General features: G+C 40.1%; 2 protein-coding genes and 2 long non-coding RNA genes across 8 annotated transcripts; 2 read left to right on the top strand and 2 right to left on the bottom strand.

Annotated features, from left to right (window-relative positions):
- The first annotated feature begins 1,582 nt into the window (after positions 1-1,582).
- Positions 1,583-6,729, top strand: LOC146694508 (uncharacterized). Its single transcript, XM_085478748.1, has 6 exons — positions 1,583-2,171; positions 4,760-4,859; positions 5,056-5,415; positions 5,703-5,771; positions 5,880-6,026; positions 6,502-6,729. The coding sequence occupies exons 2-6, from the start codon at positions 4,761-4,763 to the stop codon at positions 6,727-6,729; spliced, it is 903 nt and encodes a 300-aa protein (XP_085334874.1). The 5' UTR covers positions 1,583-2,171; position 4,760.
- Positions 6,730-7,815: 1,086 nt separating this feature from the next.
- Positions 7,816-10,629, bottom strand: LOC146694509 (uncharacterized). Of its 2 annotated transcripts, none has more exons than XR_014914896.1 (2): positions 10,363-10,629; positions 7,816-10,248 (listed from the first exon to the last, which is right to left on the bottom strand). It is a non-coding gene; the product is annotated as an uncharacterized LOC146694509 (long non-coding RNA). The 2 variants fall into 2 exon arrangements; XR_014914897.1 differs by having other exon boundaries at positions 10,337-10,629.
- Positions 10,630-11,374: 745 nt separating this feature from the next.
- Positions 11,375-20,050, bottom strand: LOC146694510 (uncharacterized). 4 transcript variants are annotated; one of them, XR_014914895.1, is made up of 4 exons: positions 13,045-20,050; positions 12,723-12,859; positions 12,411-12,633; positions 11,375-12,292 (listed from the first exon to the last, which is right to left on the bottom strand). XR_014914895.1 is itself a non-coding variant. In XM_085430737.1 (3 exons), the coding sequence occupies exons 1-2, from the start codon at positions 19,862-19,864 to the stop codon at positions 14,722-14,724; spliced, it is 4,983 nt and encodes a 1,660-aa protein (XP_085286863.1). In that variant the 5' UTR covers positions 19,865-20,050; the 3' UTR covers positions 14,548-14,609; positions 14,702-14,721. The 4 variants fall into 4 exon arrangements, 3 of the variants coding, with proteins under 3 accessions (XP_085286860.1, XP_085286863.1, XP_085286861.1); XM_085430737.1 differs by lacking the exons at positions 11,375-12,292; positions 12,411-12,633; positions 12,723-12,859 and having other exon boundaries at positions 14,548-14,609; positions 14,702-14,832; positions 14,993-20,050; XM_085430734.1 differs by lacking the exons at positions 11,375-12,292; positions 12,411-12,633; positions 12,723-12,859 and having other exon boundaries at positions 14,542-14,609; positions 14,702-20,050.
- Positions 20,051-20,837: 787 nt separating this feature from the next.
- LOC146694511 (uncharacterized) lies at positions 20,838-22,366 on the top strand. Its single transcript, XR_014914898.1, has 2 exons — positions 20,838-21,463; positions 22,261-22,366. It is a non-coding gene; the product is annotated as an uncharacterized LOC146694511 (long non-coding RNA).
- The last annotated feature ends 2,093 nt before the right edge of the window (positions 22,367-24,459 follow it).

The raw sequence follows: 24,459 nt of genomic DNA on the forward strand, positions 1-24,459 counted from the left end.
TACAATCAAGAATTGCTGACATTTCAAATACTCATCAGTCTAAGCTAAGAAACCCTGTGTGACTTGGCCTCAAAAGCACACAGTCCAGTACTTAACCACATAATAATGATTAAAAGTAAGTAATAGTTTTTGTCCTCTAAATATGAAAGCTTGCCTGTTTAATATGCATCTTTGAAACTATTTTTCCCCAAATGTTGGATACTTGTCACAAATATTCCTCTCTGTAGCTCTGACATATCACAGGTCACCTGATGCCTTCGGTTTCTCTCTTGCCTTTCAGTAATCACCTACTTAGAATTCACAAAAGACCAACAATTACACCATTGACAGAAATGTCACAAAAGTCACAAAAAGGTTCTGGTGCAGAGTTCTACTTCTACTTCAGCTTCTTGGAGGCAGGAAGTGTGACAAAAGTGAAGCTTTACAGACAGAGTAGAGCAAAGTAACTGGGACAAATTTAATCTCTAAATGACTATTTACCTGTTCTTGAGAGGGCTCGAACATCATAGTTACTCGATGTTTACACTCTTACAGTCAGTCTTGATCAATTCAGCAAAAACATCTGAAAAACAAAATGTTGCACAATTTTTAAAAATAAAACAAGTAGAATTTTAAGCAAATTCTAACATGTCTGATTCTATACTGTTCAATATTATTTCATTTTCATTGTGACATCACTAGTTACATCTGATATTTCAGAGAAAACACTAAAACAATCAGCTGTTTGTGAGCTGCACACTATGATTGTGATAAAACATTTAAACTTTGTAGCTCATACAGTTATACCTCTGCTTTACGGTCTTCTGGCTTTAAGTTTATTAGGCTCTTCTTGCATAACCATCAGAGAAATAATTGGATAGTAGTCATCTGAATGTTACAGTTACTGAGGCAAAGTGTGTGGCATTAGGAGAAAGAGACAAAAAAGAAAAAACAAAACCTAAGCTGGGAAAGCTATACCTGAAACATCATTAGAAAACCTGAGACGTGGAAACTCAGAGGGGATGTCCAGCAGAGAAAACACAGGGGCTGATAGATAGCAGAGAACGTAGAAGTAACGCAGACAATCTAACGAAAACAGAGGTGAACACACACACTATGGCTGTGTCCCAATTAAGAGACCGCACACTTTGAGTGTGATTACGTCACCGCCACGGGACAACGGCTGTCCCAATTCCAAGTGTACTTCAAATGCATACTCCAAATGCGCCGTCGATTTCCCCAAATATCAAGCGTGGTCCGGTGCACGCTTTGTGGTCCCATATATCCCACAATTCATAGCGCGGCAGTGGGTGTAGATAATTTTGCAGCAAAATATGGCAAAAGGCAGCGGCCGAAGAGTGAACTGTCAATGAATATAACGTCACTGATTTTTGTGCGAATGTTTAATGAAGAACATTAAAACATTACTGTTGGCCACATGTCGGCAAAGTTATGTGACATTAGTGATGTTTGTACTTTCAGCGATTACTTGGTTTTAAAGCCTTTACTTCTAAATTATATATATATATATATATATATATACACATACACACACATATATATACACATACACACACACATGTATATACGCCTGTCCCCACACCTCGCGTGGGAGCCGCTGGGGCTCGGCAGGGACCGGTGCCTGTTCCTGCGCCCCGGAAGAAGGCGGCGGAGCCGGCAGCGGTGGAGGCGGCGCCCGAGGAGCCGCTCCAGCCGGGAGAGACTGAAGCGGCACCCGAGGAGTCGCTCCAACCGGGAGAGATAGCAGCGGAGGCGGCACCCGAGGAGTCGCTCCAGCCGGGAGAGACAGCGGCGGAGGCGGCGCCCGAGGAGCCGCTCCAGCCGAGAGAGACAGCGGCGGAGGCGGTGCCCGAGGACCCGCTCCAGCCGGGAGAGGCAGCGGCGGAGGCAGCTGCTCCCACCGGGAGGGGCGGAGAAGCCGCGGGATAAGTCGGTGGTGCCCGTGCTAGGGGAGTCCGCGGCACCGAAGCCCGAGGTTGGCGGGGTGAGCAGAGCGGCCTCACCTCCACCAGAGGCCGGTGCCTGCCGGACATCTGCCCAGCCGCCTGCGAGCCGGGGCGCACGACCGTGCCGACCGCGCCGCGTTCACCTGCCACGCGGCCGACCTTCCGCCTGCGGTGGGGGGAGTACGTTCGGCCGGATGGTTCCCCGGCCTCAGTCAGGCGATGGGGGTATGTGGCGAGGCGTAGCCTGCGGTGCCGTGCAGAGGAGGCGGACACACCTGTACGGCATCCGCAATCACGCCCCGCCGAATTAAATATTGTACTGGGTCCTGTGGTTGGGTTGTTGGTGTTATGTTGAGCTGGCAGCAGGAGAGCTGCAGCTCTGAGTGCGAATGTACAGCAACCATGTAGGGATTAATAAAAAATATCAAAATGCCACTGGGTCTGCCGTGGTCGTTTACAATGATAAATTTAAAGTCATACTAACTTTGACATATTTCTTCATATATTTGTTGAATTAAATGGTTATATGAATTAAACAGTCTGTCTGTACATAATTCTGACAGATTTTAAGGAGGCTGTAAGCTCACCAAGCCAAAACCCCAACCATACTATAGCTTTTACATCATTACATTTCTGAGTTTCATAACTGTGGTGGTGCAACTACATAATACATTATTTTAAACATACCCTAAACAACAGCTTTACAATGAACACAACTGTAAAGATTTCTGACCTTAAGTGTTTTACCCTACAGCAAGCTATCACGATTAGGCACTTATATTTAACATAGCTAATACATTTACCTTTTCCTGTCATGTGTTGACCAAGTTTAGCTTACCTTTTTGAAGTAAAACCTTGAAGCTTGACCCTTTGAATTTTGAAATGTTAGGATGCTCAGTCACCGTGTGCAGCCTTGAAACCTGCGCCTTCGGACGAAATCTGGAGGGAATTAGCACTCCTGCGTCTATGAACGTATTCGAACCGCATTGATTTCCCGCACTCTGTCCCGGGGACTAGCAGTAACGTGGATCTGTTAGGCGTGCTTCCATGACACCAGGAAAAGAGATCGCCACTTTCAAAATAAAAGCTCATCTAAAAAAATACATGCAGGGCTTTAGCAGTCGAACTTTAAAAAAACTACATAATACATTAACTACATAAAAAATAAAAAAGACCAGTAATTTTATACGTTTTAAATTGTAAGTTTGAGACTTATAAAATAGTACTGATAATTTCATAATTCAAATTAGACAAGAATCGGGTCTGATCACCAACAAAAACCGCCCTAAAGTAAAGGGACAAAATCAACACAAGGCAGTACAATTGGGAAAAACAACAATCATAGTTAGCCAATCAGGCCGATGGCAACAGATTGCATCACAATTTGTAACATCAAAGACCAGCGGTCCCTTTCCCGGTCTTTCTGAAGAAACTTACAGACACAGTCACAGCTCTTCTACTTTGTGCTCTATTAAGAACTTCATAAAACGTAAGTATTGATATTGAAACCGTTTTTTAGTGCCTTTATACCATGTATAACACATTATAATGTAGTGAAAGATAAAAAATCTAGCCATTTAAGTTCCTGTGAATATAAAGACCGTCAAAGTACCCCTAAAATTTGGTCTGACTTTTCTATCGGCCTATGAATGTTTTATATATCGTTAGCTTCATAGCATAATTGCCTAAGTCATTTGACTAAGTCAATGACTTAGGCACTTATGCTATGAAGCTAACGATATGTGTATCTCCATTTTTCTCTCGAAGAAAAAAAATTACTTTTGATAAATTCACATTTAGTATTGATAGCAATGTATTTGTAGGTGTCATAGTTTGATGAACTTATTGTTTCAGGGATATTTAATTGAAAAAACTATCTGAATGTATTCATGAAAATGGCATCTATTTTTTTATGAAATATTAAGATCTTACAGAATCAGACAAATCTTCCAGATCTATAACAGTTTTATAAACTTTAAGACGTTACGTTTGGGCTGTTAGTAGGAAAGAATTGCTTAAGGCTGGCACTCTGCCCTGGCAACCGTCTCCCAACTTTGCTGTTTCTGGTCATAAAATTGCCATTTTCTGCCCAGTTAAGGAGGGCGGGACTGACCAAAAAGCAGGGACAGTAATTCTATAATTTTATTGGCTCAAATGATTAAAAAGGGGAGCCAATATGAACTAAAGCCACAGAGACCAAGCAGGCGCACTATGTTTTTGTTTGTGTGTGTGCACCTGGCCTGTGTGTGTTGGGGGAGGGGGAAGGGCAGGCAGGCAATCTTTAAGATGTCTGTAATGTTGCTGTTTTTCACTTCAGGAGCATGAATCCTTTTTCAGATAATCTTCCTATGATGATTCATTGTTTTCTATTCTCCACTGTAACCTATTTTCAAGTATTATTTTAATTAATAATTATTTTAATTATTATCTGAAAACAATTTTAAGTGGGGAAAAGAAAATTGTGATTTTTTTTCTGCGTTCCATCCAGAGTGAATTGGATAGACTTACATGTGCTGTAATATTTGTATGTATTTTATGAAGGCTCATAAGCGTTTAATTAATTTTCAGACCAACATTTTGTAAAGATAATTTGTGTTTTTACAAAAATATTGAAATGTTTTCAGGTATGTAAATATCAAGCAGGAACCTCAGAAACACACGTAGGGTTGAGGAAGTTCATGATGTGTTTGTTTTATATCAAAATGTGAAGAGATGACATGAAAGCAACAGGTGTTACTGTATTCTGTCAGAACTGGATCCAGCAGAAATGTATGAACCTGTTAATGTGTTTATTTTGCTTTTTTTTTTTTCAGAATGGCCTTAAGGAAACTGACTGACAACCGGCCTGAGACGCCGTATTTCCGGCCCCCACCCATTCATATCCGGGTGTTGAAATGTTGTGACCAGCTAAAGGTGATTCAATTCAATTTTATTTATATAGCATCAAATCACAACAGTCGCTTTAAGGCGCTTTATATTGTACAGTAGATCGTACAATAATAAATACAGAGAAAAACCCAACAATCATATGATGTAGACTTTCACATGTATGAACGTGACTATGGAGTAAGATCATAGAAATACATTTCTTTATTTATGTATTTATCAGGTGATCAGCTGGGTTACTGAGGATGGAGAGGTCAAAGCACTGTCAACAAAAAAAAATAAAGTGGCAGCAATCACAGACGGTGAAACAGTGCTGAAGATCACCTTGTTTGAAGAGTTCTCCTCCAAAGTAAAACAGGACATGTCCTACATGATGAGGGGACATGAGCTGAGGGGCCAAGCTCCCCCTTATCTCATCAATATCACTGCAAGGACACAGTTCTTTAAAGCTCCTGCCCTGGCAGTCTCGGAGGCCCTCATCATTAAGGCGGAGGAGCTGCTTAATCCACCTTCCCCAGTAACACCACTAAAGATGAGCCCAACATCTGGAGGGCTCATGACAGTGGAAGGGGAGGTTGTGGAGGTAAATATTTGTGGTTCCATCAGAATTGATATTGCTTCAGGTTTTCAAAGAAACCATTACTTTTTTGTCTTTAAAAGTAAAAATAATAATTTTATTGTTCTTGTCAAACAAACACAAAATGGTGAGAACAAGATCAACCACTATTATTTTGTAAATGGTTGTAGATTTATCATTAACAACAATAATAAAATAATAGATGTAGTAAGTCAAGAAAGTAGCACCTAGATGTACACACACAGATTTATGCAATCACTATAACTGACATTATATTTTAATTGAATTTTCAGTGTTCGGCAGTGAGGACAGTTTGCTCAGGCAAACAACTGGTGCCAATACGCACTCTCCAGCTAAAACAGGTAATGGTGCAACTAAAGTGTAATATTGAAAATGGTGAAAATAGGCACATTTGAGATTTCCATTAGTTAATGAATAAATGTTTCATTCTGTCATTTTTGTGATTTCAGGATGGACATACCATGACTGTCTCCTTGTGGAGGGAGGCGTCAATTGTTGACGTTCGTGTGGGAGATCAGGTAAAGATCTCCCATGTGAAAGTGCACCGCTCCGCCTATGGAGTACAGCTCCAGTCAACTTCCCATACAAAGACTGAGGTATGAAGAAGCCATATGTTTGTACCAACATGTAATAGCAATGTCATTTGCCAAAATGTTTAGAATTATAGGTGGTCCAAAAGATTGACTCTGTTCATCTGGACGTAGCATTTTCAAGTGGGAGAAATGTTTCATCACTCATCCAAGTGACTTCTTCAGTCTCAGCGGACTGCAGGTTTCTGTGGTCTTTGATCAGTGCCCGTGACAATTTGTATATTACTGACCAATTAACTGACCTCCCAGCCTATTGCTTCTTCAGTGGGCTAGTTTCAGTCATTATGCAATGTACTGTTTAAAAGATTGGGTAAAACAGACTGAAGAAGTCACCTGGATGAGTGACAAAACATTTCTCCCACTTGAAAATGCTACGTCCAGATGAACAGAATCATCCTTTTGGGATTTACTTACATGGATCATTGAGCATGCATCAAGACGTGATTACCATATTAAATATATGCTTTTTGTGTATTGACAGACAAAGGAAGATGAACGTACTCAAGTAACTGTAGTTGGTGTGGACACTGCAGAGCAGTGCAGTGCACTGCAGTCCACCCAGCTGCAAGTTCTCCTTCTAACTGGAGAAACCCTCTTCATTGAAGAGGAGATGTGGAAGCCCTACGAGGAGGAGTTTGAGAAGCACAGGATCACTTTTACTGTAAAAATCAAAGGAAAACAAATAGTACACATAAAAAAAACAGAATAAATATATATAGATATAGATATATATAGATATATATATAGATATAGATATAGATATGTATATATATATATATATATAGATCTATATATATAAATATAGTTCATTTGTTTTGTTTGTATTTTTTAAAATGTTCAAGTTGCTATGTTCATTCATTTAAACAATATTTAAAAGTTATAGTTTCAACTGCATTCTTATGCTAAGTGTTTTTTAATCTGATAAAATCTAATAAATAGCTGAAAATGCATAAAGCAGTCTCATGTTTATTAAATGAAACAGAAGACATGGTTTATAAAACACTCTCTAATGTACAGTTACATTGCATGCTCTGTACAGAGCTTAACAGACTTTTTAAGCACTTAAAACCTTCGATAAAGAACACTCCTGTAGGCCAACAACTGCCTATCTGTATGTTCAACATCATATAATACTGTTTTTATGTGTGTTTTCTAGAAGGCTGAAAGATTATATATGTTTTTCTTAAACAGTTTGAAAACATTAATAACAGTCAGTTTCAGTTTCCCTAAGTGTTGTGGTGTATTAGCTTCTGGGCTGGCTGAAGCCTATCAGGGCAAGTCCATTTAGCTCAGAATTCATATGATTACTACCAGTGTTTATTAGAGTAAAAGAAATAAATGTGAGAAGAACATGTGAGTAGTTTCTTTTAAAAAGCCTCATGGCAATGGGGATAAAGACCCTCCTGAACCTCTGAGTCCTGCAGTGCAGTAAGATGACCCTCTCACTGCAGTTCATCTTGTCCTGTGAGGATGCTTAGGTGGCTGTATTTATTGTTCTCCATTTTAGATTACAACTTCTTCCTCATCTGCTCTGCACGATGTCTGACTGACTCAACATCTTTGCAGACTGTCCTGCATTGTTTTATTTTGTTTTTAGGTCTGGTGAACTCTTTACCACCTCCTTGGTGTTGCTGTTCAGGAGAAGACTGTTGTCATTGCTTCAGTCAGTTAAACAAATCTATACTAGAAAAATTTGCATTTCCTGCGAAAATGCAGTGTGCATGCTGTAAAGCTGAAGCTGTCTGCTGAAAATAGTTGAAAATAGCTGAAGAAGCTGAAGAAATCAAAGTCAGTGTTTAAAAAGTTGTTGAAATTTTAATAACTTTGCAGAACAACATCAAGTTAGCAAAAATGTAATAACTTATCAGAAATGCAATAACTTAGAAGAAACATAACAATTCAGCAGAAATGTTGTAGTTTACCAGAAGCTACAACTTAGCAGAAATGTAATAATTTAGTCAAAAATTAATAACTTGGCAGAAATATTACAACTTACCAGAACTGCTATAATTTTGCAGAAATGTAATTATTAGGAAAAAAATTTATACAGATAACAGCTGAAAACGATGAAGTAACCTCAAAGTTACTTGTTTAACTGTGAAAAATGACCAGAAACATTAGAAAAGAAAGAAAACCAATTCAATTCAATTTATATAGCGCCAAATCACAACAAAAGTCACCTTAAGGCGCTTCATAGATACAGAGAAAAACCCAACAATCATATGACATATGACCCCTATGAGCAAGCACTTTGGCGACAGTGGGAAGGAAAAACTCCCTTTTAACAGGAAGAAACCTCCAGCAGAACCAGGCTCAGGGAGGGGCGGCCATCTGCTGCGACCGGTTGGGGTGAGAGAAGGAAGACAGGAATACCAGCCAGCAGATAAACTGATGTGAAACAAAACCAAGGTAAAATTGCAGAATTTACACAGTTGGTGAAATGTAAAAATGGCAACATAAAAACCCCAAACAAACAAACAAAAAAAAAACAAACAACATTTAGTTAATAAATGCACAAGATGATTCGATGATAAATATGGTACCAATCTACAAAATACTGTCGAAATGAAGTCGACATTGTGATATATTTCAGGTGTGGAGAGTCACACAGCTAAACAATCGATGTGCATATTTAAAGAATCAAATAAAGAACATTGTTGTGGAATAAATTACAGTGAATAATAATCACTGCCCTGCGTTAGAGAGTGACTTATGATGAGGTATTAATTGGCTTAACTTTACCTCTAACAGCTTTTCAGATAGTGCTGTGACCAGGGTGAAATCCATCATAAAGTAACTGTAAACAGTAGAACCATTAGCATGAATGTTATGGTTCTACCCTGATCAAAACTCAAGTCTGCTGTTTGACCTGATATAAAATGATAAAGAGGAACACATATAAATGACCTTTATGAACTTTTCAAAATGACTTTATATGTCTGACCCATTATCTATATATATTAGAGCAGATGTGGAAAACCACTGTTAGACCTACTCTATACTAACACAAACACAGTCAAAAATTCATTGCTAGTGTGACATGTGGTCCTTTTTGCCTTTGACCAATGATATGCTGGTTACTTGGACCAGTTTAGTATTTGCTGTCACAGAGGAATGTTAACCATAAATCCAAAAGACAAAACTGAAAAAATATGTTAATTGCAAACATGTTTTTGCTTAGTAAGAGGATTGAAATTACATGGAAACTGTCACCTTAAAGCCTCATTGTAAATATCATCACAAACAGATGTTTTCCACACGGTTAACAAAGCTCCACCACATCCAATCACTGCATATAAATCTAAAAGAAAACAACAACAAATAAAATGTAATTAACACAAGTGAAGTCTAAGGAGCTTGGAAAGAAAAGCGTCTGGACTTGTTTAAGTTACTTGAAGACGTTTCACCTCTCATCCGAGAAGCTTCTTCAGTTCTAAGGGTCAATGGTGGAGAGTCCCAGATTTAAACCCAGTGGGAGTTTCCCCCCAAAGAGGGACAAAGAACCCCCTGATGATCCTCTACCTAATCACATGAACCAAGGTGTGAAAGTGGGTGTGGGTCCCAATCAGCCAGGGTTTCGGGTGAGCTCATTGTGAAACCTGGCCCCACCCTATCATGTGATTTCCCGAGGTCAGGAAATCACCCACGCCCACTCCCAGGGTGTGAGTGGACGTTACGGTGTCTGGGGAGGGAACTCAAAACTGGATTATAGATGGCAGACAGTTGGTGTCATAAACCACCGCCTCTGTTTAAAGATGGTCGCTCACAGTGGACGTAAATGGCTTCTTTCACTCCTCCATCTGTCCAAAATGTGAACATTGGCATCCTCAAAGACTGACCTTTGTCCTTTAGATGCAGATGAACTGCTGAGTCTTGTCCCGTGGAGGTGGCTCTTCTATGTTGTGCCATGTGCTTGTGAAGTGGCTGTTTGGTCTCTCCGATGTAGAAGTCTGGGCATTCCTCGCTGCACTGTACAGCGTACACCACAATGTTAAGTTTGTGTTTAGGAGTTTTGTCTTTCGGGTGAACCAGTTTCTGTCTGAGTGTGTTACTGGGTCTGAAGTACACTGGGATGTCGTATTTGGAGAAAACTCTCCTGAGTTTTTCTGATACACCGGCTACATAGGGAATGACAATGTTGTTGTGTCTGTCTTTCTTATCCTCCCTCGCTGGTGTCTGATGTTCTTTTCTGTGAAGCTGGAATGCAGGCACACTGGACGAGCTTATTCTAAAAAAAATACAGAAAAAGGAACATTTTTTTTGTGTTAAGGCCTAAAAACTACAAATAAGTTATACAATGAACAATATTGAAATACCTTATAGGTATAGGTATAGGTAATACCTTGCAGGCCATATAACCAGAATCCAGAGCAATCTCACACTCACATGATGGTGAGGAAAGACATGAGCTCTGCAATGAGGTTTGAAGGCCTCAGTTGGGACACGGAAGAACTCAGAAGACAGCAATACCTGCACAGAGAGACAGAGTAGAAAAAGCATAGATTTGTAATCCATAATGTGAATTAAAACTCAAAAAGTGTCAACAAGTATAATCATTTGAGTGTGGAATTATTTATGCAATAAACAGGATTTTAATTAATTAATTGAATTAAAAACACTGACATTTTTAAAAAAATCAAAGATAAAGAATGATACCTCTCTCTGCTCTGAGGATCACTGAGCATCTCTGACAGGAAATACAGTTTCCTCAGTATGAGTCATCATTGATGGTCTCAGAGGTGTGTAGTGTGGCAGCATGCAACCCGTTCTCACTCCCAAAGCGTAACATTTTACGCTAGGTGACAAATCGTCACCATATTACGTTTTCGGCTACCCACCACGTTCCTAAATGACGACCTCGGAAAAAGAGGAAATATGAGAACCGTCTGGACTGAACCTACACATGTTCGCTCTTTTTCTTCAAATCGCTTAGAAACACGCTATTTAACATCATTAAAGTCCTAGTTACGGTCTGGAATAAGGTTATGGTTAGGGCTAGGGATAAGGTTAGGTTTAGGGCTGGAATACAGGGCTGGAACGTCTATTACCGCGGGAGCGTCATTGCACTGGATTCCAGCCATAACCCACCGCGTACCATAAGAACGCCGAAGGTCTCCTTTCGCGTTCCTCAGGAACGCCGCGGGACGTGACAAAACGTCGACATGTTACGCCTCGGGAGTGAGAACGCTCTGCAGCATGATGATGGTCTCCAGATCAGGCAGGATGGGTGTGTCATCTTCTCCATTGAAGACACACTGGTATGGCAGTTCATAACACAGCAGTCTTCTTGTGGCATGTAGTTATCTGTGCAGTCCAGCACTGATGGATCAAGTTTGGCTCAGCAGTTCATGAAGATGGTGTTAAGATGTTGTTGTTTCAGCTGAGGATGGTGAAGTTTGAAGGTTTTGCCACAAAGGAGACTGTGCCGTGTCTGAAAAAATATATCTACAAAACAAGTGCTTTTAACACCACCCACCCAGCTCAGCTCCCAAGTGTCTATGTAATGCTGGTATGGGGTGTCGGTTACTAAGTCTAATTAGTACATAGGGGATGACAATGTTGTTGCATCTGTCTTTCTTATCCTCCCTCGCTGGTATCTGATGTTCTTTTCTGTGCATCTTTGCTGACTTTATAAACGCCCAATTAGGATATCCACACGTTTTGAGTGCTTCCTTTACATGTGTGTGTTCCTTCTTTTTCCCTTCAGGCTTAGAGGGAACATGTTCTGCCCGGGGGGGGGGGATGTGTCCTAATTACTCCAAGTTTGTGTTCCAGAGGGTGATGGAAGTCAAAGAGGAGGTACTGGTCCGTGTGTGTGGGCTTCCGGTAAACTTCGATGTTGAGGTTGCTGTTCTCTTCAATGTGCACAGCGCAGTCCAGGAAAAGCAAACAGTCGTCCTTTGTGTCTTCCCTGGTGAACTTGATGTTTTTATCCACGGCGTTAATGTGCGCAGTGAAGGATTCCACTTCTTGCCTTTTGATTTTGACCCAGGTGTCGTCTACATATCTCTACCAGTGGCTGGGTACTCTTCCTTTGAAAGAGCCAAGAGCCTTCCTTTCCACTTCCTCCATGTAAAGGTTGGCTACAACAGGTGACACAGGGGAACCCATGGCACAGCCATGTTTTTGTCTGTAGAAACCCTCGTTGTATTTGAAATATGTAGTGGTGAGGCAGAGGTCTAACAGTGTGCACATCTGATCGGGTGTGAAGTTGGTCCTGTCTTCCAAGGAGCTGTCTTCTTGCAGTCGTTTTCTGACAGTCTCCACGGCCTCTGTAGTGGGTATGCAAGTGAAGAGAGAGACTACATCAAAGGACATCATGAGAACCTTCACAGACATGACACAAGGGAAGACTTTTGATTTAATAACTAAGCTTAAAACAAGTGTTACCTTTGAATATTTGTGGGAAAAATCTGATGCTACCCCAAGAATACAAAGCCACACTGGAAATGATGACAGGCTTGCAGCCCTCTGTCTTCCTGGAGTGAGGTGCCCGATCAGTAGAAGTGAATTGACAGAAGTCAGTGTCTGTAAGAGTGGCCAAACACTGATACTCTGTCCACTTGCGTAGAGTCTAAGAAGCTGGAATGCAGGCACACTGGACGAGCTTGTTCTAAAAAATACAGAAAAAGGAACATTTTTTTTGTCTGTAGAAACCCTAAAAACTACAAATAAGTTATACAATGAACAATGTTGAAATACCTTATAGGTGCTGCGGGCCACATAACCAGAATCCAGAGCAATCTCACACTCACATGATGGTGAGGAAAGACATGAGCTCTGCAATGAGGTTTGAAGGCCTCAGTTGGGACACGGAAGAACTCAGAAGACAGCAATACCTGCACAGAGAGACAGAGTAGAAAAAGCATAGATTTGTAATCCATAATGTGAATTAAAACTCAAAAAGTGTCAACAAGTATAATCATTTGAGTGTGGAATTATTTATGCAATAAACAGGATTTTAATTAATTAATTGAATTAAAAACACTGACATTTTTTTTTTATCAAAGATAAAGAATGATACCTCTCTCTGCTCTGAGGATCACTGAGCATCTCTGACAGGAAATACAGTTTCCTCAGTATGAGTCATCATTGATGGTCTCAGAGGTGTGTAGTGTGGTAGCATGATGATGGTCTCCAGATCAGGCAGGAGGTCAGGTGATGGGTGTGTCATCTTCTCCATTGAAGACACACTGGTATGGCAGTTCATAAAACAGCAGTCTCCTTGTGGCATGTAGTTATCTGTGCAGTCCAGCACTGATGGATCAGGTTTGGCTCAGCAGTTCATGAAGATGGTGTCTGAAAAAATATATCTAACAAAACACGTGCTTATAACACCACCCACCCAGCTCAGCCCCCAAGTGTCTATGTAATGCTGGTATGGGGTGTCGGTTACTAAGTCTAATTAGTGCATCAGAAAGCGGGGGCTACACCTAAAGCCCACACTTTTTGATGTCTTTGTTTATTAGCAGCTTTTTCCAGCTGCTCAGAGAATTCTGACTTGGCCTTTATCCACCCAAACCCAAACCCACCCGGATAAAGGCCAAGTCAAACTCACACACCATACCAGCATTACATAGACACTTGGGGGCTGATCTGGGTGGGTGGTGTTAAACTGTAGTCGGGAACTTTCAGAAAACTATCCATTTACTTCTAAATCAGTTTTTATACATATTCTGTAAGCTGTACTAATGTTTTTCTCTACATAATGTATCATTATAGACATCTCTGGTAGCCTAAAGATAGTTTATAACTTTTGACATTTTTTACCTGTAAAACATGATAAGCAAAAACTCATTCATCACAAAAACTTTTGATTCTACAAAAGCTACTATAATCAAGAAAATATAATTGTCTGTATTTATTCATGTGACCCATAATAAATACCTGCATTTATGTGGGATTTATTTATTTACTATTTCATATTTTCAAGCCCTTGGAGGGGAAGATCTCGTTTGTTGAGCTACATACGTCACAGTAAAAAGATTTAGTCATTTAAAACATGAGAATAAAAGAAATGATGTTGGTTTAATAAATGTTGCAGCACATTTCAGATCAGAGGTGCATGATAGCAGATGTTCTCTGCTCTGCATGAAGTTCAGCAATGATTTGGTGAAATGATTAATAACATTGCAATAAGAAAGGGTCTTCTTACAGACAGAGTAGGGAAGACAATTTTTTCAATGAAAAATATTTTTCATGCTCTACAATCAGTAAACTCTGTAACAAACATGATCTGTAATTGTTTCAAAACTCACCAGACGACTTCATGATTGGCTCGAGGACAGGACACAAAAGACAGGGTTGTGGTAACTGTAATATGATCTCAGAACACCTGAATATAGACATTTCTGTGGCTGAGAAATAAAAATGAGGTCAAGCAGGGTGTTCTTGTCTGTAGTGCCAGAAGTGATCAGCTGTGAATACCCTCTCGACTGAAACTGCTCCAGAATCTGTTTTCTTCCACTCTGCAACTGGTTCTCATTAAAATCTCCACACACAATTATTGGGTGACAGTCCATTATTTCAAGTGAATCTAAAAGACTTACCAGGTTTTGCATGAATGGTGTCAAACTGTAGTCAGGGGGTCTGTACACAACAGCAATGAGTGCAGGGAATGGAGCCTGAACCTTCAACACTAAAAACTCAAGATCAGTGACATTATGCAGATACTGTTTTACCTGAACCTGAAAATGATTCCTCAAATACACAACAACTCCCCCACCACTTCTGCTGGCCATGTGAGGAAAGTTTGTGTAGGACACATGTCTGTTGCGTTTGAACATGGTGTAGCCATCCAAATGAAGACTGTCTGCAACAAAGGAGCCTTGAAGGTGAGACTCAGTGAGACACAAAACATCTGCTAAACACATTTCATGATGACTCTTGATGTCACTGATGTGAGATGGCAAACCCTCTGTATTGTGATGGATCAGTGTAAGAGTGTCAAGTCTGCTGGCTGTTTCTCTGACCTGAAGAAGAGGCATCATTTCCTCAACACTGGCTTGTCTCATGGTTTGGAGCGCTGCAGTTACCTCGGGATTGGCGTAAATCTTTTTCTCATCCAAGTCCTGCAAATAGAGTCCACTGAGAGACGTCACCCTGCTGAGAGCAACGTAAGCCATACCTGGTTCAAAAATGTTCTTCATTGAAACTACAGCTGTCTGTGTTGTAAGACCCTGAGTTTTGTGAATTGTGCAAGCGAATGCTAGCTTTACAGGAAACTGTCTGCGTACTGCTCCTTTAAACTTCAGACTCTCCTCTGCTCTCTCAATGTAAACCAGATCATCAGAAGCTGCATTAGCACTGCGGTTGTGTCTCATAGGCTGCCGGTTGTCCATCCTGAGCCCCAGTTTAATTATGTGTCCATCATTTTCAGATCTCACCACCTTTACCAGTATACCAAAAGCACCGTTGACCAAACCGTTTAGTGTGTCCAAGTTTCTGGTCAGCATGACTCGAGCTCCTTCAGCAACATTCAGAGTGTCAGGTAAATCATTTCTCCCACCTGTAAATGGTTTGTCTCTTCGTTCCATTCTGCCTGTACATTTATCCTTCTGGAAATCGTCTGCATTGATGATTATGATGTTTGAATGAAGCTTCTTCAGGGTATCTGTGTTGTGGGATTCCACATTCTTGTTGGTGGCATAAATGTGTAAGACCTCAGTTGGACATTCTTCTGGTGCAGTCACAGCCTGTGACAACAAATCTCTGTCGCACTGAGAAAGCTCATCTGTCTTTTCTTTGACTCTAATCCTGTTCAGCATCTCTGCAAAGGCCACATCATCTTTCTGACGCATGATCTCGGTTAGAGTGATCATCTGAAAATGTTCCTGCCATAGGTCAATCTGTTCTGGATCGTAAACACAGAGAGGTTTAGACTGTCGCACTGGTGGCAGCTGGTAAAAATCTCCAACAGCTAAAACTGACATTCCACCAAAAGGTCTCTGAGTGCCTTTGATTTGTTTCAGTCTTGCATCCACATAAGCAAAAAGGGGTTTTGAAACCATTGAAATCTCATCAATAACAATAATTTCAGCATTCATCAGCTCAGATCTGACTTCATCCAGTTGGTTACCAAGTCCTTGAATGGGTGGTTTCAGACTCCTGGGTAGTTTCAGTAGAGAATGTAATGTAGAGCCATTGATAGAAAAAGCTGCTGTACCGGTAAATGAAGTCAGTAAAACAGTTGGATTTGATATGTCAGCTTCTTCTGCATTAGCAGGCAGTCTGCTCAGGATCTTTGATGCTTCAGAATGAATACACTTAATCAGATGTGACTTTCCAGTTCCTGCACCACCATTGATATAGAAGAAAAATGGATCTGGGTTCAAACCACAAACTCGCTGAATACACCAGTCTCTTATGGCATAGAACACGCAGGCCTGCTTCTGGTTCAGATTCTGATACATTACACGTACCACGGCTGGATCTACTGCAGGTTGTTCTCTGATGGCTCTGATCTCTGTTACAGCATCAGACTGACGACTGTAGTCGGGGACATTCTCCTGTTCGTTCTCATCATCAGAATGTCTCTCAGGAAGATTCTCATCACATTGCAGCCTCACAACTTCAGATTCAGGAGCAAGATTACACCATTCATCAATCACAACATCCCTATTTTGTTCAAACTCTTCCAGTGCACTCTCAATATCCTCAGAGTTCTTCTCATACTTGTCTTTATTTCTTTTCACAACCCTTTTCACAGACTCACTGTGGTCTGAACATGGAAGTCGTACAAAACCTGAGTTGTAGAAGGACTGATAGGTTTGGAACCCTTGTGGTTTCAGTTCCTGCTCTGATCTGTGTGGAAGGTAAAGTCTCAACAGTCGACCATAATATTGCTCAGGATCTTTTTCCTGTGAACAGTGGTAATATCTGATTATAGCTGGTTTATCATTCTTTCGCCTTTGTACAAATCCAAGCTGGTTTAGAAGAGGAAGCACATCTTTTCCTTCATTTGGACCACTCACCAACCTGCACAAGGCAGCAAAATCAGCCAGTGACATTTCCTCATATTCTGGGGTCTCAGGTCTGCATTTGTATTTATCACTCAAACTTGTCATCCAAATATTACAACTGTCGTGTGTTGTGCTTTCCAGGAAGCTCATGGGCCGACTCATTTTTACTGGGTTATCATCTGTTGGTACAAATACAACACTGCGGGAACATTTTTTCATTTTTAGGCCACAGACTCGAGTCACACACTCCTGTGCGCTGATTTCTCTCTTTTTTGAGTAAGCCTGCATCACAGCTCTCATTTCATCACACTCATTGACGGTGTTCTTATCAGAGTTGTCAATAACTGTCTTCAGGTATTCAGAGAGGCCAGATTCTTTCTTTGTTATATATTTACAGAGGTATTCTATACATGAATAGGCATTCAAAATGAATGAGACATCTAAATTAGAGTTCCAGGCTTCAAGCAGGTCTGGGTTGTAATTGTTGATCCAACACTCATTTGGGTCACGTTTCAGAATCAGAGCTGTTTTCTTGTTTATGTCTTGGAGGCATTGTTCATACTCATTCATTGTTAAGTTGCATCGTGACAGAATCTGCTCTATGGTGAGGGAAGCAGCTTCAGGTTCCTTCAGCAGGTTCAACAAAGGTCTGAGTTTGGCTTTTGCAGCTTCAGTGTCTGAATCCTCATCCTGTCTCACAATCATTGTTCTTGTGGCTGGTGGTTTGGGAAACCCAAATCTACAACCAGAGTTCACACTCTTAAAGCATGTCTTTGTGTGGTTTTTGCTGTGCTTTTGTAGCTCAGTGACTTTTTTGTGCAGTTCAGGTTGTTTTTCTGGATCAGGGAGTTGAGCTGAGATGTATCTGTCAACAAAGTCACAGACAGTTTGGTCGTCATCCACATCTGCTTCTACCTTTTCTCGAATCCACAGCAACATGTGTATATGTGGACTACCTCTGTGCTGGAACTCAACTCTGTAAAAGTAATCAATGATCTCACCAAGGGGCTGTGCAGGAGAAAAAAGCAAATCTCTGAACAAAGCCTCAACACGTTTATCAAACATTCGCATGGTGGTTACTGGATTTGATCTTAGAATTTCACACTTTTCTGACCAGTCCAGGGCTTCAAAATCAACCTCTTCACCTTGCTGTCTCTTTATTGCTTGAATCACTTCAGGCCATCTCATCTCAGCAGCAGAGAAAGTGACAAAGAACTGAGGTGTTCCTATTTGGCGAACCATGCTGAATAGATCTCTGGTAGTTTTCTGCCAGTAAGCTGGAGTTCCTCTGAGTGGCTGCATAAATCTGATTGCATCTTTATTTCTTACCAGCTTCTCTACTTCTGTCTTACTTTGTAACATTCCTGATGTGATTTTGCGTCCATCTTTGGTCATAGTTTTACCTTTCCTTAGCTGTATCGTCATACTGGAATTAGCCAAGTGTATTTCAGTGACAAACTGTGAGAAAAACAGGTAATTTGTGTCTTTAGCAAATCTTGCATCAATGTTGAAAAGCCTTGATTTGAAGTAAGCACTTGGTGTGAGTTTAAGAAGTCTCTTTTCATCCAGTGTATTCTGACCAGTAGGAAACTGCACAGGAAATGCCATGGCTTCCAAATGAGGAGTTCTGAAGAAGCTAACAGGATTGTTTCTTTCTGCAGGAGCCACACAATATGTGTTATCAGTGAAACAGAGAATCTCTTCTGAAATGTCTACAGGCTGCAGACAACTTTCTAGAGCAAAACCTCCATTGTTCAAATCACTTTCTGGTTCATCTGGATTTTGTTCCTCTGGTTGTTCATCACAGGATTGCATATTAATATCTTGGTCACTTTGACACTCACTTTCACACAAAAGGGCATCTTTTTCATAGTTGTCAATTTCCATTAAATCTGCTTCATTATAATCATCACTTGCCATGCTGGCTTCATCACTGCTGTCATCATCAGGTAACGTTGGATCACAAAGCAATGCATCATCTCTGATAATAATATCTGTGTACTGTGGATGAATTTGTTTCAGTTTACGCAGAGCTTGAATGAGTTTAGACCAGGTGACAGTCTGGAACAGCTGATGGCCTTTGTAGCACAGTCGTCTTTTCAGCTTTATCCTCATGATCTGTGATTGGCTTCTGATCCTCGGTAAAGAGTCAACTGTTTGTTGGACCTCAGATGGTACACACACCACATTACCACGTATGAGTCTCTGTCTCCCCTTTGGAAGAGGAATAATCTTAGCAAATGGTATGCATTTGGCAATCAGATGTCTCTCCAGAATGTTGAGATCACAAAGTTCAGCTGGAATATCCTGCAGTTCTAAACCATTAACAGCAGCAAGCCTGGGCATGCATCCACTTTTGAGGGAACTGTGACATGTGTGACAGATATACTCTTTTTTTCTCTCAACAGGAAAGCTGCAGTGATCATGACATGCTTCATCACACACATGAACAAATTTACCAGTTAGGCACTGATGAGCTACAGTCTGGTGTTTTGAGTAATTTTCTCTTTTGCAGATTTTCACCTGATTAGGAAAAGAAGCTTTTAGACAAACAGTACAAACATAAGATGGTGCTGACTTAATGTTGGATCTGAAACGAGATATGGCCTCATTCATTAAAGTGTTCTCTGGATGACACTGTAAACTCTCAGCTGGTCGATGCATCTGGCGATATTTCCGTTTTATATTCATTGCACATCTGATATTATGCATCTGTCTGAAAGAAAAACCGTTCCAATATTTTACTCTCATTCGTTCTCTCATATTGTCCTTGTGTTGTTGCTGAAATTGTTTTTCTTCTCCATACCGCTTTGTCATATAAGATCGTTTTTTCTGTTTAAAATCTTCGCTTTTTTTATATAGGTTATATACATATGACCTCATGTAAGCTTTATGTTTCTCTCTGAATCCAGCACAAGTTCTGTATATTCTTCTTATACGCTCTTTCTGCTTTTCTCTGAATATGGGAGACTCTCTATATGTTCTTGTTACACGTTCCTTCTGCTTTTCTCTGAATATGGGAGACTCTCTATATGTTCTTGTTACACGTTCCTTCTGCTTTTCTCTGAATATGGGAGACTCTCTATATGTTCTTGTTACACGTTCCTTCTGCTTTTCTCTGAATATGGGAGACTCTCTATATGTTCTTGTTACACGTTCCTTCTGCTTTTCTCTGAATATGGGAGACTCTCTATATGTTCTTGTTACACGTTCCTTCTGCTTTTCTCTGAATATGGGAGACTCTCTATATGTTCTTGTTATACGTTCCTTCTGCTTTTCTCTGAATAGGGGATTGTCTTTATATGTCCTTATGACACATTCTCTTTTTCTCTCTCTAATTTTAGCACTTTCCCTATACATCTTTCTTAAATGTTCTCTCTGTTTCTCCTTATAGGTAGCATTTAATTTATACAATTCATTTTTGTACATGCTCTTTTTCTGTCTGTGATCAGGATCATTACACTTCTTAGTTGAGTTTTTTTTCTTTGTCTTGAAGCTTTCATCAAACCTGTACATCTGCCTTTCTTTCTTCTTCTGATTTTCCTTTCTCTGTGGTACTTTTTCTTGGGCTAATAATCTTCTCCTTATTTTTCTCCTTTGCTGTTTATTATATTTCAGCAGTTTATTTGAGAGTTCCTCTGTTATATTAGTTAAACAGTAGGCAGTGTTTGAATCATTCTGAGGAACAGAATCTGATGTTACCTGCGTTTCTCTCACAGAGGATGCAGATGTTTCTTTTTCTAAATACTCAGAAGGAAGATGGTTGTTTTCAGTAGCAGCTGTCTCATTTGAATAATCCACTCTGGATGATGTCACTTCAGTCGTTAAAGTGTCTCTCACAGTCTTCTGTGTCTGGTCAGTAGATCTTTGGGAGTTTATTTCATGAACGGCTTCATTTAAAGCTGGTGCTGTAACAGTTGTAGCTGTTTGTCTGTATTCGGTGGTTTGATTAGCATCTCTTTGGTCAGCAGCGTTTTCACTGTGAAACTCGATGGGCTGTAGTTCATAAGTACAGCTTGGTGCGATGCTGAACATTCTGTACAAACGTTTGATCCTGTCAATCATGTCATTAAGACGTGTGAATTTCAACATAACTGCAGTTCCACCACTTACACTTAGCGACAATGGCATACCAGTAGACTTACGTGGGTGAGGGTCAAAATATGCATATTCACCTGAAGTCAGCCTGCTAACAGCGATGACTGTTCCTCCCATGACTAGCAAAGCATAGCGAACGTCTGAAGCCAAACACTGTAATCCCTGTTCAAGGCTCGGAAAGTGATCTGTACCATCAAATGTGCCGTAATGAGCAAACTGAGACATGTCGACTTGATACTCGTGTGTGCGGCTGGTAACAACTGAGGGAAGTTCATCGCAGGCTAGAAACACACTGTTCACAAACCTCAGTCTGGCATCTGAATAGACGGCATGGCCTTTGTCCAACACACGGTTTAGATCTGCTCTGGTAATAAATTCATCCTCGTGTAAGAATGACAGGAAAACCAAACTGTTAGCCATGCATTGCTGATTCCGGTACTTTCCATACCTAGGAGCGGCCTGGCTTCGGGAAGCACAGACGCTACTCACTCGTGGACTTTCACTGTTTGTAACCTGTACATGAGACTGTCCTGGAGCTTGTCCATCATGCTGTGTTTGTACAGTTAGCTGGGGTTTAGTCTGGATTACCTGCATAACTTCAGGCTCTGGGACAGACACTGAGGGAACACTTCTTTTTACCACATCTGCATAAGACACTGTGGCTGTCTCTCCATCATGCTGTGTTTGTACAGTTAGCTGGGGTTTAGTCTGGATTACCTGCATAACTCCAGGCTCTGGGACAGACACTGAGGGAACACTTCTCTTTACCACATCTGCATAAGACACTGTGGCTGTCTGAACACTGCTCTGCACTTCTGTGCTGGGAAAAGCTGAAACACACACCTTTACCTGCTCACTGCTCTGAGAAACATTCACCTGTTCTTTCTGCTTTTGCCATCTAAGCTTCAGGGACTGCGACCTTTGACTTTTTCTTGGCATTTTGCTGAAGTACAATCTGGAGCTTATATGTGGTTATACACAAATATAAACAAAACTGAACCTTGAAACACAGAAAAACTTATAACTCCTTAAGTTACTGTTAAATCTGAGAAATGTACTATTATACTATAAAATGTTTTTATGAATATATGAATAGATGTTAAAAAGCTGATTTGTACTCCAAACTCAAAATAAAGGAAATTCAAAGTTCTCTGGAAACAATTTGGTCCGTTTTATTGTAGCTCTTTTAGAAACGGGGTTTCTTCAGCTGGATGTTCTGCAGCAGTCAGGAAACAGGAAGTCTGGGTCCTCAGGCACTTCTCGATGACAATACTGACTGAATACTTACACTGAGTGACAAAATGGGTTTGTCCTTAAATAATAATACTATAAACTTGCAGTCAAATGTTATAGCCAATGAAACAGACTAACAGACTGGATCTGATTTATTTATCTGAATGTATGTATTACAAAATAACCAGATTATCTTATTACAAATAAACTTATAAAAAGGTGATATTTTATACAATTGATCAAAGTAAGCCAAACTAGCAGTCCAAACTAAAGTCTAATGCAAAATTAAAATGACAAATGTAGGGCTGTGTAAGTAGTTTCTACTATAAGTTCTACTGTACTGTAATTCTACTACTGTATATTCAACTTGTAATTTAAAGCAAAATGACTGAATGTGAGAGAGCTTAATGACAGGAAAGAAAGAGCAGTGAGAGCAGAGATCTCTCAGAATTCTGTAACAGATAGATCAAGTTCTGGTAACTTGGATTTCTGAAAATTGGATTCTGAAAGGATTCTCAAAACTTGGATTCTCAAATTAGATAGAGCAGTAGAGATAGAGGGATACAAGATGGAATGGCTTTCAAATTAGATAGAGCAGTAGGGATAGAGGGATACAAGATAGAATGGCTTTCAAATTAGATAGAGCAGTAGGGATAGAGGGATACAAGATAGAATGGCTTTCAAATTAGATAGAGTTGGGAGAGTGATAGGATAGACAGAATTGCTTATAATGATAGAGAGAGAGAGGATCTTCTGCAGCAGGTCACCTGTAAGACACAAAAGGCATGGAATTAGTCATATTTCCAACATGCTTGGATTTACCATATTCTTCAGACTATATGGCACACCTAAAATCCTGTCATTATCTCAAAAACATACAATGTGCCTAGCGTATCGATTCTGGTTATGCTTACTGACCTCAAACGGGATTTCTGTGGTACACAGCGCTCAAAATTCTGTCAAATATTTTAGTAAGACTTCGTAAGCTACAAAGCTGCGCTGCTTGATGTATTGTCAGAGCATTATGGCTACCATAGTCAGGACCCTCGCAGAGTAATTCGTACGGTGCTTCAACATAACATTATGGTGTGTGTACAAGGACCTGGCACGTGCTAAGAGACATGCTTAAGAAGCAGATTTCAAACTGATCAACCCATGAAGAGTTTGATGGATTTGTGGATGAGGAATGAACTGAAAAAGTGAGTGTATTGTTCTGTATTTTATGTGTTACAACTGAACAGTGTTGAGAGTTGTTTGTGAATGACTTGAATAAAGTTTGACTTATCTGACTGTTTGTTTGGCTTAATCTGCCTTAAAAACAGGCTTGTTTATTGACATTATGCCTTATAATCTCAAAAATACAATACATGTAGGGCTTTAAATACTAAAGACTTCTACAGTAAATTATTGGACTGAACAGAATGACAATGTTTAACAAATGATGGTGGAACTGTTATAAGGACATTTTTACATTCTATTAAAACAATAAACTAAGTCTATAAACTCAAACTAAGACGTGCTGCTACAGTAACTTACTGTAAATATTAAATGGTCCAACAAAACCAACACACTGAGGTTACAGCACAGTTTCAGGTCACTCTGTATGAATTTTGGCAAAATGAGAAATTTGGAGACAGCTAGTTTCTACACAGCAGTTTCTACATATTTCAGTCACATTTGGGGCATGTTTGATACACAGCAATAAGCACTACACTAAATCTATAATAAACTTATCATAGCTGATATAAAGGCCTAATTAACAAAATTTAGTATGATGATCATTTCTTTGTAGATCATTTCATGATAAAAAGAACAGAAGTGAGTGCTGTATCTGAGCTGTTGCATGTAAGATCTTTGCTGGAGATTCCCACATTTCTTAAACAAACAAACAAACATGACTTTCAGACAGTTCATCTTTTGTAAATTAGGGCAGGATTATTTTCAAAAAACAGCCTTGATAAAAATATCAGGCCACTATAAAATGTCTTATGTTTATGATTTCATCCCACCTATATTTTGCAAGTCATTATGACAAATTACAAAAAGCAGTTTTTAGGCAGTGATTTAAGGGAAGAAGCTTTTGAAATCCACAATGCCCTACCACCAGTGGTCTCAAACTCTGGTCCTTAAGGCCTGGTGTCCAGAAA

Source organism: Copadichromis virginalis, linkage group LG14 (assembly GCF_057382275.1).
Source record: "Copadichromis virginalis isolate Kocher_CV1m ecotype Utaka linkage group LG14, C_Virginalis_male_GT1.1, whole genome shotgun sequence".
Taxonomy (NCBI): domain Eukaryota; kingdom Metazoa; phylum Chordata; class Actinopteri; order Cichliformes; family Cichlidae; genus Copadichromis; species Copadichromis virginalis.